Source organism: Selaginella moellendorffii, unplaced genomic scaffold, assembly GCF_000143415.4.
Source record: "Selaginella moellendorffii unplaced genomic scaffold, v1.0 SELMOscaffold_23, whole genome shotgun sequence".
Lineage (NCBI taxonomy): Eukaryota > Viridiplantae > Streptophyta > Lycopodiopsida > Selaginellales > Selaginellaceae > Selaginella > Selaginella moellendorffii.
In genome coordinates, this window is record NW_003314284.1 from 1,891,399 (window position 1) to 1,907,154 (window position 15,756).

Here is a 15,756-nt window from a genome sequence, read left to right on the forward strand (position 1 = left end):
AGAGCTTGTTCCATTCCACTTCGTTTTTTTAGGGTAGCTAGCCACGTAGAGGGTTTACAAAGCAACCAGCAAAGTGCGGTGGAGTTATAGAGAGAATAATCCACGGAAACCAGTCCCAAATCGTACGTAGTTTAAAAAGACCTCATGAGATTCGTGAGATTCCCCATACGGACGATACGGGCATTAGCTAGAGACGCTAAGAGCTACAAACATAACTTAAGTTTTGCCGGATTGAGATAGATCGCTGCCTTGTAAGTGGGTTTTTCTTATTCGGCATTGTAGTTTTGTATGGTTCTATCCCCTTCCTTGGGCAGAAGCTTGCAGCTTGACTGTGGAAGAGTCTACGAAGAAATGTGGCAGAGGTGAAGAGGAGAGAGATCAGGAAGCAGCAGCAGATGCCAGGGATGGGCATTTAGAGCTGCCGACGGCTCGGTCTCGCTGCGGTGACGAGCTGTACTTGTGTGTAGTGACAAATATGCCCGAAACTTTTGTTCTTCTGGGCCTTTGTGGATGATTGAGACACCCCCGCCCTTCTTTAAAACTCGCGCAGAGAGAATGGATTGTCAACAAAGGGTGACGTATTTGACGGCCGCTTGACCGTTTTTGACTTCCAGAGATTTGCTTACGATGCTAAGTGTGAATTTAGTTTGTAAACGCTCAAGAGTATAGTAGTGTTTATAGAAGAACATATGTTTATCGAGGAAACAGCTAGAACAGAAGGAGACAAAGAGACAGAGCTTCTGGAACAGGATGGTGGTGGTGGAATCAAAAGCATCACACAAAAGCAATAGAGAAAAGAGAAACTAGCCAACGTCGTCTGGCACAGCGCTCAAGTTGCAGGGACCTTTTGGATCGTCACGTTTGAGAAGCCCGACTTAAACATTGGTTGGGATTATATTCAACATCAGGCATCGCAATGCCGTGCACAGGACAGCTCTCTTGAGCTGATAAGAAAACGAAAGGAAAGAAGAAGAAGAAGAAGAAGAGGAAGAACCCTTCTGAAAACGCCACCCAACACACAAACACTCTTGGATGATGCAAGCCACCATTGCGGAAAATAGACCTATTCTCCATACCGTCATTGTCCGTGAACAGGCCAGTGGCATTGACCCCTGTTGCCCAACAGTTGGATTTGAAATGCAAACACCAAGCTTGTCTTTAAGCTGGCTGGCCTGGGAAAGTTTATATAAGTATGCATACTGACACAGACGACCCGGCCCAGAGTTTTTTCTTTCTCTCTGTTTCATATAGCTATACGAGAAAACAACCCAATGAGCCAAGGATGTTGACGATCCATCATGATCGATCTCTTGGGGTGTTTCTTTGCAGAGGTCTTGCAGGAGCTCTGGCAGTCGCAGCTCCCAGTGCAAGCGCAGTGCAGTGCAGTGTCCAGCCAGAAGAAAGCCCACCGCGGAATTGATGAGGGGTTTCTTTGCTGCTGTCTCTCTCTTCTAGACCTCCTCTTTGGAGAGGAGTCAAAATCTGGGTTTAACAAGCACTACATCCAATCGTCATGGATGTTTATCGGGTTTAGCTTAGGCTAAGTGTAGGTGCCGGTTGATCCATGTATAGGCAAACAGTTTGGAGACAAACTGAAGCTTGTGAAGGTAATAAAGTATTTGCCTGTGTAGGGCAAATGTGGGGGCAGTTCAGACCAGCTAGACACAAAGCATATGAATCGTTTCCTTATCTGCTTCGGGAAAAGTTGTTTTTGTTGTAGTTTTATTTTCTTGAAGGGATAGAAAATGCAGAGTTTTACAGGAGTTTCATAGTGCAAATGCCTCAACTGGGCCAGCATCTCCACATCTTTGGAGCGTTCATAGATTTCTCGGCATTGAATCGAGCAGAAGAAACCAAAAAGGTGTGCAAAAATTTACTGCTGCTCCTTCTGGGGCCTAGAATGGCAGAGCAGAGAAGGTAAGCTAAATCTACCAAACGAAACAAAATACCTGCCATCCTCACGAAGAACAAAGCTCCAAAGGCTTCACCACCATTGGTGGCGTCAATACCCAAATTGCCCAATTAAAGGCTGCGCATCAAAATGCCCCAAAACGGAGTTGGGTGGTCATCCGTCGCACATCCAAACCCAGTTATGCTCGACCAAAAGTTTTCTGTCTTGGGTTCCAGGGGAAAGGCGGCGAAGACTTTTTTCTCTTTAGTTCGCTTGCTCGCTCTGGCTCTTCGTGTCCATTTGGGTTTTTCTAGCTGATAGGCCTTTTTTCCCCTGGTAATCTCGGGTTAGCGATTGGCACACTACGACCACCACCACCACCACCACTACCGCGACCTTTTTGACATACATCGAGAAAAAACGAGCGACAGCTTTCGCCCCACTTAAGTGACCTTACGCTCATCAATGCGCATGTCATGATTTGATGTCCGACCAACAACACCACAAACAGAGCCAGATTTTTTGTCACGAGCTCTTAAAACTAGGATCATCCGGATGATCTCCATCCAAATCTAGCAGAATCTGCCCGTGGTTTCCCGAAACCTTTGTTCCGGTTCTGGGCCGGGCCGGGTGGGATCTACGTGCAGAATCTCGCAAGGTTTGCAGTTCTTGTGATTATCATGGAGAAGATTCTGTCTGTACATGAACTCGGGTGTTGAAAGGAACCAAAGGCAAAGGTGGTGAAATCGAAATCAGGTTGTACGTAGTAGGCTATTGCTGCATGATAAGATCATGGCGATGATGATTGAGGAATGCCTGAATAGAAACGATGGCGATCGGCTACGTTTCGTATGATTTCGCCTCTTTGATCAGCCGGCCTAAATTCGTAGTCGATATAAGATAGGCTAACTTGATCTTGCTGGTGCTGTTCTTGTTGTGTGTCCTCGTGTACGCTGTCAAGCGAGCCTTTAAAACACCGGCAAGATTGCTGTTCTCGACGATTGCTGCTGGCACAGCCCAAATTGATTGAGGGGACTCGAGTCACACGTAGAAAACGCCCCCTCCACCCAGGTTGTTGCTCGTAAGGAAAATATCACTGGCAAAAAGAAACCCTATAAACTCTCGGCTGCTCTGAGCGCTCATCAGAGATGATTTGTTCTTGATAGCAACAGTGAGGATGTAATAACTACAAGGTGGCGGGGTGGAAAGTATATGGTTGGATTGGATCAATTAAGTTCCTTACGAGACAAATGATTAGCTGCTCAGGCATGCTTGTTTGCATGACTGGCTGCTCTTATGAATATCTCCAATCAAATATTTATATCAATCAGATCCTCGGTGCTCCCAATTTCCCTCCTCTTTGGGAAGCGATCGAGAAAGGAGAAATCTGCAAATCCATAATGGGTTGCTCCAATTCTCCTTCACGTATTTGTATACTCGAGAATATTACCCGAGAACATTCGCTCTCTCCGTCACCAAATTCCTTAGTTCCAGCCAGGGTTCTCTCTGAGCAAGCAGTAGTGGCTTTGTTCGATTTTCCAATTCATGGATGGGACGGAAACAGCAAAACGCAACAGAAGAGAGAAAGGACCTCGACTTAACTATTCCTCAATCCTGTTGCTGTCTTTAAATGAGACCCCTCATTCATTCATCATGTGTGAGTGTGTGTGTGTGTATGCGCGCTGCGCGAGCGAGTGTTGTGTGTATATGTGTGAGTGATGTGAGATTCATAGACAGATAGATATACTATAGATGCTGATCATTTCACCCTATAGCTCTCTATAAACGAGATTCACAGATAGAGAGCTCTTCCCTGTCTCTTGGTCGCTGGTTCACAAACTTCCCGGTTTCGTAAGACAAACCCTTTGATCCCAGCCTATAGGTCGTGGAGCGCATTGGGGAACCCAAACAAAATGGAAGTGTATGCATACGAGATCTATCAAACCTTCTCGTTCTAGTGTCCGCCTCCTTACCAGCAGCACGAAGAACTGGGTCGATGCTCCCAACATTGGAGCCTGTGTGCTTTCAATCACGCACTCTAGAGAGTTTTTTCTCCATAAAAAACCTCGGTGCTCGATTTCATAATGAGGTCAAAGAGGAAAGCTCAATCCACAGATCAATCGATAGATATGTTTAGTATAGATATATGTCCTGAGGAATGATCAAGGAGTTTGGTCTAGGGCTCCTCGCAAGTTCGAGAAGTCAAAAGAGGAGCCTACGTTGGTTTTTGTTGGCCACCACCTCCAGCGCCTACGTAGACCACCCCCCGAGAAAAAGCGAAGCTCCACTTAGAACGTAAGCAGCCAAATTGGATTAAACAACGAGGGGAAGATTGGATCGACCTTTTTCTCCCTTGCGACGATCAAAACGACAAAAGGCAAACATGGATTCCATTTAAGAAATCCCAGCCCGGGTACTTCTTCAAATGCATGAGAACCTAAAAACCATTGAGCTGTGTGTGACAATGGAATGAGAGAGAAATCTCACGTGATCTTCTAGATGATTTCTTTAAGGTCAGCCAACCTTTTTTGAGATTGTTTGAAGCTTCTAGCGGAGAAAGAGACTTGGCATATATATATTGTTTGACATGGTCTTTTCTTATCTTCCACTTCTTTCACCTTGCGGGGCTTGGCTTTGTGGTTGCAAAGGCGTAGTCAGAGCTCTTCGTGGAAATGTACAAAAAGAAGAAAGGCCGTTTGATCGCGAGGATTCCACCCCGACCAAAAAGAATGTTCGCTGGACGAGCTGGCGATGACGTGGCGGGAGAGGGACGTGGCCGCGGGAGATTGGAGAAGACCATGCTCCTAGGCGCCAAGCCCATATTCTCCCACAAATTGCCGAGATAGGAGAGAGAAGAGAGGAGAGAGAGAGAGAGAGTAGTAGTAGTGTTTATACAAGGTGATGCTAGAGCTAGAGATAGTGTGTGTGCTTCGTCGCTCGCGCGGCCTTGTTGAGTTGATCCACCGGGGAGGGGCCAAAATTCGTGTCAAATGCTGGTGGATTTGGATCCCGTGTAGTTAGATTAATAGCCTTTGCTTTTCTCCGAGAGCTAGCTCGCTTTCGCGGAGAAGGATCATTGCGACTCATTGTAGGAGCCTAGCTCTATATATTAGAGCGGGAGCTTGATCGATCGAGGGGGAGGTGAAAGGAGGAAGAACAGGAAGGAATCTCGCCGTCTTCCCGGTTCTGTGGAAAAAGAGAGGAAGAGAGTTCCAAAGCAACGCAAAAGCATCTTATCTTACACTTCTTTCTCTCTCTCTCTCTCTCTCTCATTTTGCTCCAAATTCGAGCTGGCTGATGATGATGGTGTTGGATCCCGACGGCTACTCCTCGTCTTCATTCTCTTAGGTTGTCCGTCGTAGCAAAAGCTCCACCGGGAACAGTAGATGCCACTACTGCCACTGCTCCATGACGATCGCAGCGAGGTCATCCGTGACTGTGTGAGCTAAGTACGAGCACGACCGATCGGTGGCTAGGAGGAGCATCGATCGAGGAGGAGGCGAGGAAGATCGAGGAGATCCCAGGTGTTTCTCAGCTTGATGATACCGTGACGACTAGGGAGTCTACATGATCTACCGGGTACTCGACGAGAATTCGTTTGATCTTGGACCACGATATAGGAATTGCAGTGTTGTTCTTGGAGGTCGTGAACTTCTCCCCGTGAGATCGTCGTAGCTGGGCTACATAGCAGTAGTACTACCACTGCTGCTGCGCTGCTTGACCCGAGTTCTCTGGCAGCTCTAGATCACCGCGGCGAAAAGGAGAAAAAGAATTCTTTCGTAGCTCCCGGGCTGAATTCCCTGCGATGGTCCGACGAGTCTAGCCCGACAAAGGAATCGTACCGCCGGGAGAGAGGAAGCAGTGCTCGCGGAGAGGGCGAAGCTAGCTAGAGAGATTGTTTATGCATTTCGATCAGCACAGGAGAAGAATCCAGCAGCGGTGGCGCCTGCTGTGGTGGAATCACGAACCGGCAGTAGCACCACCACCCGGGACTTGATCGGCGCAAGCAGCAGCGGCGGCGGCTCCTCTACTCCACCATGGATCGTTCCTTCCTCTCGAGATTGGCTGCTGGATCCCGGCGGCCCCGGCGAGCACGATCACCACGGGGGTGTCATCCAGTCCGCGGCGTCGGGCGCTGGCGGTAGCGATGGATGGGGCCGCGCGGTCGGCTATGGCTTCGTGGGGAGTCACCCCAGCCCTGGCGACGGCGGATTGGGGCCGGGAGGAGGTGGCGGTGGCGGGGGTGGTGATAGTGGCGGTGGCGCTAGCGGCCTCGGACTCGCGCCTCACCACCACCTCCATCTCCGCGACATCCTTGGCCGCGGGCCAGCGTCGGAGGAATTCGGATACCACCAGCAGCACCAACAGCACCAGCGAGCGAGCTTGCGAGGATCCAGCGAGCATGCGCACCACCATCACCACCACCCGGGCGAGCAAGGCGGCGATCAGGGAGGACAGGGATCGCGAGTGGCGAGCTTCGAGGCGTACGAGACGACGCGCAATGTGGGAGGGATTGGGCTGCTCCGGACGGGGCTCGAGGCGGCGGCGGCGGCGGCAGCGGGCGGTGCGCCGGATCCCAAGTCGTTGGCGGATCATCCCCACCACCACCACCACCACCACCACGCGCCGTGGGCATCAGCGCCACCACCATCCGTGCGCGAATTGTCCGGTGCGCGGGGAATCGACGTGGTGCCGCTGGCGGAGCGCTTCTCCCTGGAAGCGGCGGCGGCGGCGGCGCAGGAGAAGAATCCTCATCCCCTCCAGCTCGTCCAGATCCAGGGCGGCGCCCAGCAGCAAGCACAGCAGAATCCCATCACCAGCGTCGCGCTCATCCAATCCCAGAATCCAAGCCCCTCGCAGCAGCAGCAGCAAGGCACGGATTCTTCGTCGTCGCGGCCTCACGGGCGCGGCCACCAGCCCGGCGGCGCGACGTGCAAGGAATGCGGCAACCAGGCCAAGAAGGACTGCCAATTCCAGCGCTGCCGGACGTGCTGCAAGAGCCGCAACTACGATTGCTCCACCCACGTCAAGAGCACCTGGGTCCCCGCCGCCAAGCGCCGCGAGAGGCAGGCGCTCGAGGCGGCCGCCATCGCCGCCGGCCAGCCCCGCCCGAGATCCAAGCGCACGAGATCCTTGGCGCTGGGCGGAGGATCCTCGTCCGCCGCCGCCCAAGTTGGCGGTGGGATGACCGCCAATCCTTCGTCGCTGCTGGGCCTGCCCGGGCCCTCGTCTCCCCGGAGCTCCGCGGATCTTCCAGGTTGGTCTCTCTCTCCCTCTCTCTCATTCCTCCATCTCTCCACTTCAGCTTTTTCTTCCATAGCCAAGCATGGTTTTGAATGATCGTGGATTGGATCCTTTCTCTTTGTTTGTGTTCTTGCGGCTGGGTTCGCAATCGTGATGGTTGGATTGAGTGCATGCGTGGGGAATTTGGAGGCGGTGGCTGTGATCGTGAGGTTTGATTCGCCTGATGATAGAGGCAGCGCGCCCGCGCTGTCTCTAGTTATGACTGCATTCATGGATGCATTGGAATCCAGGAAAGCCAGGATCCGGGATTGTGATTGATTGATGGCTGCCTGGGCTTGATTGGATCGATCGAGAGCTCCCGAAGATATAGCGCTCGCCCGCTCGCTCGAATCTTGGCATTGCACCATCTTTTTTCTGCGATCTTAGAATGCCCGAGCGCTCTCTCGCTTTGTCGTTAACAAGCAACGTTGGTGACACAGTATTCCTACCTTTGTACACTGCAGCGTCCAGTTACCGCGGCGTTCTACCGCCCGAGGTCCGCGCCCAGGCCCTGTTCAAGTGCGTCAAGGTGACGGGCATCGAGGATGGCGAGAACGAGTACGCGTACCAGGCGACTGTGAAGATCGGTGGTCACGTCTTCAAAGGCGTGCTGTATGATCAAGGCGTCGAGGCTCCCTCCGCCGCGGCTGCTGCTCCCGCGGCTGCTGCTCCGGGTGGTGTTGCTCACCAGGCCGCTCCCATCGCCGGGCTCGCGGATCTTCAGCTGGGAGCCAGCCGGAGTAGCATGCCTTCGAGCTCCGGGTACCTTGACCCCTCACAGATTTACGGCTCCACTACACTTTTCGGAGGTATGGCGTAGATTCCAGTCCCAACTCTTGCTTCTTTTTGCTTTTCTTCTTCTTGCTTTTCTTCTTCTTGCGTGAGTCGTGTTTCGTTTTCGATAGTTCTTTGCTCGAGTAGGTTCTCTTTAGCAATTGGTTGTGAGAGTTTTTGGAAGTGTAATTGCGTGGAGTTCTTGCCTGCTTTGAGTTGTTTGCTTGTGTAGAGTTCTCTGATTGAGATGGCTATTGTTTTTAGTTTAAGGTGGTGGTGGATAAAATGGTGTTACGCTTCCTTAGTGCTTGGAATGTTCCACGTTTTTTTTTTCGGTTTTTGCGTAGATCTTAGAAGATCTTAGAATTGTTTCGATGTTTTGCGAGGTGTTTGACTTGAAGCGTGCGTGATGTTTTCCTGGCTTTATTTTTTTTTTTCGAGCAGAGTTAAAATGGTTTTCTGGTGTATTAGATTTGCTGGTTTTTTCTTCTGCATCGATCTGACTAGCGAAGTCCCAGAATTTGCAGCGCGGAACTTTTGCTGTTTTTTTTTAATCATTTTCCTGTCTTTTTTCTCTTGGATTTTGATGTTCCTGACGAACTTTGTCCCCTTTTTGCAGCCCTCCGCTGACTGCTAGAGGAGAAAACTTTCATACTCTCGACAAACAATTGACACAGACTTACACCGAAAACCAGCTGCGACATTATTTACCTCTCGTTTTTCCTCCCCGAGTTCTCTCGTTCTTCCTCCCAAGAGCTCGGGAAGATCTCTCGGATGAGTCCTCGCGTGGAAGATCCAATCCATCTCTCAACTTTCCTCCATCTCATGAAAACGCTGCTCAAAATTTTGGATACATTGAGGAGCTCTTCTTCTACTATTGTACTTAGAAACTATTTGACCCCCCATACATAATTTTTTTCTGTTGTCCAGCATGCCAGGCCAGGGATCGAACTGGCGACTTGTCCTTGTATTCTCTCTTTCCACTAGTAGAGTTGTAGGTTAGGGTTTGGGGGATTTCGGTGGATGGAAGCGACGACATCCTGGTAGATCTTGCTCCAGGAGGGAAGATCGATAGGCGCGAATGGATCCGCAGCTGCATTTCCTGCTGGGATTACTATCATTGTGCTGCTGCTGCGCGGCTTTGACTCTCGGATCTGGCCGCGCCTTGCTTGATGCAGCTCACTCGTACAATGATGGCGATAAGGTGCCCCTGTACGCGAATAAAGTCGGGCCTTTCCACAACCCGAGGTATGGCTGGCGAGAGATCTTTCTTTTCGCTGCTAGATTTGAGAGCGAAGTAGTTCTTTGCTGGGAATTCTTTTCGTTTTCTGAGACAAAAACGTGGTTTTCTTTTGTTTTTCTTGTTTAGCGAGACTTATCAGTACTATGATCTTCCATTCTGTGCTCCCGCGGAGGTGAAGCACAAGAAAGAAGCCATGGGGGAGCTTCTTGAGGGAGATCGCCTGGTGTCCACTGTGTACGAGATTAACTTCAAGGAGAAGAAGGACGTGCAAAAGCTTTGCTCGGCAACTCTCGACAGGAAGGACAAGGAGCGGTTTCGCAAAGCTGTGGAGAATGACTATTATTTCCAGGTGACGGAACTGTTTGGTGACCCTTACTGATTTTCTACTTTGGCTTGTAGATGTTCTTCGACGATCTGCCGCTCTGGGGATTTATTGGAAGGTTTGAGCTCTTTGATAAACAAAAGCACTACATGCTGTTCACTCACGTCCACTTTGAGGTTCGCTATAACGGCAAGCGAGTGATTGAGATCGCTGTTTCTACAGACCCGGCTAAAGCCATCGACATCACGAATGACGATCCAGTCCCAGTTGACTTTACATATTCCGTCACCTGGGCCGAAACTACTGTTCCATTCGAGAGGCGAATGGAGAAATACCAGAAGTACTCGTTTCTGCCACAACATCTTGAGATTCACTGGTTCTCTATCGTCAACTCGTGTGTTACGGTTCTTCTGTTAACGGGGTTCCTGACTACGATTTTCATGCGAGTATTGAAGAATGACTTTGTCAAGTAAGTTCATCCATTGGTTTGATTTCCAGCTGAGCCTTGATCTTTTTTCTTGTTCTTCATCTAGGTACGCCAAGGAAGATGAAGAAGATTCGGACGAGACGGGATGGAAATATATACATGGTGATGTCTTTCGATTTCCTCCTCATCCAAAGTACGTCGCGTCTTGTACATGAACTGAAGTCTAACGTTGTTTTTACGCTTCGCAGTGTTTTTGCGGCGGTCATTGGAAGCGGCACTCAGCTCCTGGTTCTCGTCTTTTGCGTCTTCATGCTGGCCTTAGTGGGAGTATTCTATCCATACAACCGTGGCTCCCTCAACACGGCTTGCCTCATTATATATGCGCTTACTGCTGGCATTTCCGGCTACGTCTCCTCCAAGTTGTACAGGCAAATGGGGGGAGATAAATGGGTAAGGCAAAATTGCTGTGACTTGGAAGCTCCTTCTCATGGTTGTTCTTTTCAGGTTCGGAATTTGTTATTGACAGCATCATTGTTTTGTGGGCCGCTGTTCTTAGCCTTTTGCTTCAACAATTCTGTGGCTATCGCCTACAATGCTACTGCTGCACTTCCCATTGGTACAATTCTTGTCATCACAATCATTTGGGCTCTCGTGACGCTGCCATTAACTGTGAGCGCCATAACTTGCCGTCCTAAACGTGTATTCATGAAGTACTTCCTTAGGTTCTTGGTGGAATCGTTGGCAAGAATAGCAAGGAGGAGTTTTATGCTCCTTGCCGGACAAATAAATTTCCTCGTGAAGTTCCATCCTTGCCGTGGTTTAGGAGGACTATTCCCCAGGTAAATACCATTACTTGGAAGACTCTCGGGGTTATTTATCCGTGATCCCTTGCAGATGTGCATGGCAGGATTTCTCCCGTTTAGTGCAATCTACATCGAGCTTTACTATATATTTGCGAGTGTGTGGGGACACAAAATCTACACGATTTACAGCATACTTTTTGTGGTGTTCATCATACTGATAATCGTCACGGCTTTCATCACCATCTCTCTGACGTACTTTCAGCTGGCCATGGAGGACCACACTTGGTGGTGGAGGTAAGAAGCAGTACCTGTCTATGCAAGCAGTTTCATACTGATTCTGTTGGCATGCATCGTGCCAGGTCCATTTTTTGTGGTGGCTCGACCGCTTTCTTCGTCTACGGCTACTGCTTCTACTACTACTTCGCCAGGTCTGATATGACCGGCTTGATGCAGACATCGTTCTACTTTGGCTACATGGCATGTGTCTGCTATGGCTTTTTCCTAATGCTCGGTACTGTCGGCTATCAAGCGTCTCTCCTCTTTGTTCGACACATATACAAGGCAATCAAGTGCGAGTAGGGAAGTAGCAACACCACTGAGATCAACCAAAACAGAAGGCACGGTTGAAGAGGTCTCTTAGAGTGTAAGCAAGTTCTTTTTTTTCTCATGGCAATCTCAAACACAGTTCTTACTGATGGAAGCGTTGCTCCTCCTGTTGTTCTCGTGCACCTGTGGTAACTTTTTCTTTTCCGGTGCAGGAGCAGAGGAAGCAGAGCTCTGGAATTATGCGGAATTGTCGCTTATGGTAGTGACAGGAATCCCGTGAAGGTGAACATAGTTCAGAGATTAACCATTGGTCGAGTACGAGGTGGATGGGTCTTTGTGTTGTTCCACTACCGCTTACTAGAGTCGTTTTCTTTAAACGTTTTGCTAAACGTTACACCACTCGGCTGCTCGTCTACCTGCTTTGATTCAACAGGTGAAGGAGATTGTGATGGTCATCAAGTCGAGTGACTGTCAATCTTGAATGGATCTCTTTTAGTGCTCCATTGAATGATACGTAAGTGCGTATTGATTTTTAGCTGTCTTGGTCTTCTCACTCTCACCTGTTTTAAGCAGATGAAGCGAAGCGATGAAGAACGAAATCCCTTTTCCTAAGAGGACCGTCGTCAACATGCGAAGAGATCTCCGACAAGAAGAGCTACTCGTTCTACTGTTTGTGATTGTGATCATCGTATTCAACGAGTTAGTTTATGCCTGGCCTTCCCTTGCTCTCAATGATCTCTCCCCTCCTCCAGGGAACAGGTACATCAAAGTTACAAGAGTAACTTTTTTCCTTCTGCTTGTAATCGTGTAACCAGAGCGTTTGCTTGGCAGCTTGCAGCTAAAGCTCTTGACTTGCAATGGCAAGCAGACGTACGGTTGCTTTGCAGGGCAATGGAAGTTACTCAACGCCACCGCCGAGCTGGTGAATGCCGAGAAGAATACCACGATCAAAGTTGGATCTTACTACTATAGCCACCGTTCTCATTCTGGGGGCACTTGGTCTTTAATCAACAGTCCGGCAGTGTATGCAGAGTCTGGCTTCCAGACGAGCGTCGTCTCAGGTGAATCTCTTTTTTCTTTCCCTCGACGGTTTGCTCACAAACTTCCGATCAGGGACAGAGATAGCAAGCGAGGAAGCGGGAGATGGATGCTCCAGCGCGTTGGCGGAAGCATCCGACCACAAGCACGCTGGAATAGCTTCCACAATCTCCTACATTCAGAGGTTTCCAGGCAAGACGACGGGTTTACTGTCCGGGAAGAAATGCAAGCGAGGCTCCAGAGCAAGAGAGGTCCCATATGAAGCGGAATACTGGCTGTGGTCACAAGACAAAGTTCCACCGGCGGACACCCCCGCGGAAGTTCGAGTGTCTGGCGAGAAGCTGGTGGAAGGATTCTTCTCCAAAGGCGTCGTGTGTCACGTCTACAATGGGACAGCCTGGGAAGTGCGAGAGTGGAAAGCAAAGTTATACGACGTTCCCGGTGGCAGCGTCGTCGGCCAGCACTCCATGAAGAACAGCAGCACCAGCTTGGTGTGGGAGCTTTTCAATCCCAATGGCTTTGGAATTCGCGGATCAAGCAGTGGTGGATCCGTGCAAGTCGCCGAGAACTGCATGCCATGGACGTTGAATCACGTCACACACACCTGGGGAAATGCGTGAGTTTTCGAGCTTTCTCGTTTTCTAGCTTTGTAGTAACTTGTGATTCTTTGCCGCACAGATCGCTGCTGGGACCGTTAAGCCATGTCCAGATGGTGTCAACGAGGGGTGGAATGCCGCCATCGTCGAGCGAAAGCAAGGTTTCAACCTCGGCATCTCCGCTGGAGCCATTGACTCCTCGCCCAGCGACCGGCCAAGTTTCCAACACCACGTTTTCGGCGGTGTTTTGGCTCTATGCTAGATAGAAGATAGACGAGCGACCTCAACTTGTTCACGTTATTATCATTCTCGAAGAATCTTGTTGGACATCTTGAATGCCTTCCAAGCGTTCTTCAAGCACGAAGATGGTCGAGGATCTATGTCTTGGAAGCTAAGCTGTCAATGGAAGCCTCAAAGATGTGTGAGCTTTGAAAGATCTATCTACTTTCGTCTGGAGGCGACGAGGCCATGGCGTTTGATCGCTCCCCCGTGATGACTGGCATCCACAGCTTAGAAGTCTCTCTCAAGAGGCTCTCGGCCTCTTCGTCCTGGGCCAATTCCGCGACTTTGGCTTCTAAGAGTTCCATCCTCTCGCTCAAATCGCTAAGCTGGTTCTCGATCTAAAACACACACACAGTGAACAAGAAGAAGGTAAGAAAAAAAAAAACTCTTACATCCTCCGCAGGCGCAGGAACTTTGCTCGTTTCGGCGAAGAGATCACTGAGCTTGTCCCGGAGCTCCAAATCCGCAGCCCCTTCAGCCTCCTCGAACTGCCAATTCAAAGGAGGTAGCACCAATCAATTCCACAGACTTGAAGGCTAGCTCTACCTGATTCAAGATGGCGTGAAGGCAACTAAACAGATCAGCAGTGGTGGCCGCCTGCTGGGGTGGCGCTACATTCGCCACGGGGGCCTCTTCTTCTTCTTCTTCGGGCGCCAAGCTCGTTATAGCCATGAACCCTAAATTTGACAAAATTAAATCATATGATCTTAAACATATTCAAAAAATTTCTGAACCCTAAATTTGAAAAAATTAAATCATATCATCTTAAACATATTCAAAGTTAAAGATCAATACCTAATTCACTCCATGTGTTGTTCATGCTCCAATCCAACCAACTTCCCTTCTCTCTCTCAGATCGGGTTGGTGCATTCAAAATACAAGAATACAATTCGTGTTGAACTGAAAGTTTAATACAGAATTGAGTGCCATTCCAGAATGGCTCCTCTTTTTTTGTCCTTTTACTGTACAAAATGGCCTACCTTGCGACGAACAGGGCTTTGTTAGTTTCCTTGTTACGCATCGGGCGAAGGAGACGACTGAGTCGAGATCGATGGCGATGATGCCTCGAGTAGAGATTGTGGAACCGGAATGAGGGAGTTTCTGGAGCAGCAAGTGCAGGGACCCGTGCAGCTGTGCCATGGTTTCTCGATCTCTTTGATGGCTTCCTGGATTGCCTGTTTGGCAGCCTCTGATCCAGTCTGTGATGAGAAAAAGAGAACTCGTTTAGGAAGACTGAGTTCTAACGGAAGTTTGTGGTTGAATACCTTTGCAGCGTTGCGAAGAGGTCCCCAGCACTCGACTTTGTTGTATTCACTCACGTTGGAATGGAAGTAGACCCAAACCATCGCTCCCTCCAGCTCTAAAGTTCACAAAAATTTTAAAAAAACTTTGCTTTCCAGTGGAAAAGGCTGTGGCTACAGTACCTGGATGATTCCGGAAGAGAGGTTCATCCCCATGCCGAAATGCTTCCAGAACCTGGTAAAAAGGAAGGAATTCTTTAGTCGTTTCGAAGTTTGTGGAAGAACACTTGAAGAACTTACGACTGGGAGCTCCTTGCGAAAGATGTAGAATCGAAGAGGAGCGATGGCGTCGAGCATCCAGTGGCCACCACTGATATGGCAATGCACATGTAGCGACATCTCGCCCTTGGTTTGCTTCCACTCGGCCAAAACTTCGTCTCTTTGGAGCCTGCTATACCACCCCATGATCTGCGCAGGCACAATCAATCAATCATTCATGAGCTTCCATTCCATGTTCACCAAAATCGAGAACAAAAGAACTATGATCTCCAGTCACTCACCTGTGCTTTGTTGATTTCTCGCGAGATCGCCAGCGTGAGCTTGGCGGTGATGTCGCTGTGCGTGAGCGTGTACGTCCTGGGAGACTTTGAGGGGTGCTTGTCATGATCTTCTCCCAGAAACAAGACTTTGAGCTTGGACGCCTCGAAGATCGCCGGCCCAAACAATCGAGCCTCCTGCGACGCACAAGATGAATCTATAGATGCTCTATGACTTGAAGACAAAGAAACTTACCACCACCGGTGAGATCCTTCTAGACGCGTTCCTGATCTGCCGAGAAGTGAGCAGCAGTCTCTGGCAGCTCCTCGAGCTCAAGAACTGCGACACCTTCGCCGTCTTGGATCTATGGAGCCCTGTTCTTGAGTCGGTGCCACCGGAGGTAGAGAAAAGACTCATTGCTACTTCCAAGGAGGCCACCGCCATGACGAACAAATTAAACAAATCTAGTCTACTACTTGTTTAAGCTCGCGCTAGATTCGTGGAGAATCCCTGTCGGAACAAAACAACGATTTCTCTGCTCGTTACAAGCCTTGCATTGCCACCGATTTGCCGCGAATCCTCCCTGGAATGCGCTAGCTCTAGCTCTTGGAGAAAACAAGAACGCAGAAGATTTCTCGCGCCGCCTATAAAAATCTAGAATGCGAAACTCTCACACGCCTCCTCTCTCCTCCCGCAGTGTTTGGAGCTCTTGTTTGCGCGCTATACCTTCGCTTCTCTCCTCTTGTTTGAAGCAAGGAAGAGATTGGACGCCG

At 49.6% G+C, this 15,756-nt stretch overlaps 5 protein-coding genes across 7 annotated transcripts; 3 read left to right on the forward strand and 2 right to left on the reverse strand.

The window, feature by feature from the left end:
• Positions 1-5,686: 5,686 nt before the first annotated feature.
• On the forward strand, positions 5,687-8,875 carry LOC112347621 (AT-rich interactive domain-containing protein 1B-like; the record flags this gene model as incomplete). The annotated part of the gene is made up of 3 exons (XM_024678738.1): positions 5,687-7,148; positions 7,615-7,983; positions 8,568-8,875. Coding segments are annotated over 3 exons (1,842 nt in total), but the record flags the coding sequence as incomplete, so codon positions are not given.
• Positions 8,876-8,947: 72 nt separating this feature from the next.
• On the forward strand, positions 8,948-11,438 carry LOC9656336 (transmembrane 9 superfamily member 2). Its single transcript, XM_002973923.2, has 9 exons — positions 8,948-9,196; positions 9,318-9,540; positions 9,591-9,982; positions 10,047-10,133; positions 10,189-10,390; positions 10,445-10,609; positions 10,663-10,779; positions 10,835-11,037; positions 11,103-11,438. Exons 1-9 carry the CDS (start codon positions 9,030-9,032, stop codon positions 11,320-11,322), a joined length of 1,776 nt encoding a protein of 591 aa, XP_002973969.1. The 5' UTR covers positions 8,948-9,029; the 3' UTR covers positions 11,323-11,438.
• LOC9656337 lies at positions 11,337-13,259 on the forward strand. Of its 3 annotated transcripts, none has more exons than XM_024678743.1 (6): positions 11,337-11,386; positions 11,502-11,807; positions 11,863-12,048; positions 12,121-12,350; positions 12,403-12,943; positions 13,006-13,259. In XM_024678743.1, the coding sequence occupies exons 3-6, from the start codon at positions 11,876-11,878 to the stop codon at positions 13,187-13,189; spliced, it is 1,128 nt and encodes a 375-aa protein (XP_024534511.1). In that variant the 5' UTR covers positions 11,337-11,386; positions 11,502-11,807; positions 11,863-11,875; the 3' UTR covers positions 13,190-13,259. The 3 variants fall into 3 exon arrangements, with proteins under 3 accessions (XP_024534511.1, XP_002973970.2, XP_024534512.1); XM_002973924.2 differs by having other exon boundaries at positions 11,502-11,803; XM_024678744.1 differs by having other exon boundaries at positions 11,502-11,803; positions 12,409-12,943.
• LOC112347623 lies at positions 13,203-13,908 on the reverse strand. Its single transcript, XM_024678745.1, has 3 exons — positions 13,752-13,908; positions 13,598-13,693; positions 13,203-13,543 (listed from the first exon to the last, which is right to left on the reverse strand). Exons 1-3 carry the CDS (start codon positions 13,875-13,877, stop codon positions 13,361-13,363), a joined length of 405 nt encoding a protein of 134 aa, XP_024534513.1. The 5' UTR covers positions 13,878-13,908; the 3' UTR covers positions 13,203-13,360.
• Positions 13,909-14,070: 162 nt separating this feature from the next.
• Positions 14,071-15,719, reverse strand: LOC9656338 (protein STAY-GREEN, chloroplastic). The gene is made up of 6 exons (XM_002974135.2): positions 15,239-15,719; positions 15,007-15,180; positions 14,747-14,914; positions 14,630-14,681; positions 14,471-14,565; positions 14,071-14,404 (listed from the first exon to the last, which is right to left on the reverse strand). The coding sequence occupies exons 1-6, from the start codon at positions 15,425-15,427 to the stop codon at positions 14,219-14,221; spliced, it is 864 nt and encodes a 287-aa protein (XP_002974181.2). The 5' UTR covers positions 15,428-15,719; the 3' UTR covers positions 14,071-14,218.
• Positions 15,720-15,756: the final 37 nt, after the last annotated feature.

Coding starts and splice junctions, on each gene's coding strand:
- LOC9656337 (XM_024678743.1), top strand. CDS start 11,876: ATGAAGAACGAAATCCCTTTTCCTAAGAGGACCGTCGTCAACATGCGA. Junction 12,049..12,120: donor TCCCCTCCTCCAGGGAACAG/GTACATCAAAGT, acceptor TTTGCTTGGCAG/CTTGCAGCTAAAGCTCTTGA. Junction 12,351..12,402: donor CCAGACGAGCGTCGTCTCAG/GTGAATCTCTTT, acceptor ACTTCCGATCAG/GGACAGAGATAGCAAGCGAG.
- LOC9656336 (XM_002973923.2), top strand. CDS start 9,030: ATGGATCCGCAGCTGCATTTCCTGCTGGGATTACTATCATTGTGCTGC. Junction 9,983..10,046: donor TTGAAGAATGACTTTGTCAA/GTAAGTTCATCC, acceptor TTCTTCATCTAG/GTACGCCAAGGAAGATGAAG. Junction 10,780..10,834: donor TTAGGAGGACTATTCCCCAG/GTAAATACCATT, acceptor GATCCCTTGCAG/ATGTGCATGGCAGGATTTCT.
- LOC9656338 (XM_002974135.2), bottom strand. CDS start 15,427: ATGGCGGTGGCCTCCTTGGAAGTAGCAATGAGTCTTTTCTCTACCTCC. Junction 15,181..15,238: donor GAAGGATCTCACCGGTGGTG/GTAAGTTTCTTT, acceptor TGTGCGTCGCAG/GAGGCTCGATTGTTTGGGCC. Junction 14,682..14,746: donor TTCGCAAGGAGCTCCCAGTC/GTAAGTTCTTCA, acceptor CCTTTTTACCAG/GTTCTGGAAGCATTTCGGCA.
- LOC112347623 (XM_024678745.1), bottom strand. CDS start 13,877: ATGGCTATAACGAGCTTGGCGCCCGAAGAAGAAGAAGAAGAGGCCCCC. Junction 13,694..13,751: donor TTCACGCCATCTTGAATCAG/GTAGAGCTAGCC, acceptor TTGAATTGGCAG/TTCGAGGAGGCTGAAGGGGC. Junction 13,544..13,597: donor TTCCTGCGCCTGCGGAGGAT/GTAAGAGTTTTT, acceptor TGTGTGTTTTAG/ATCGAGAACCAGCTTAGCGA.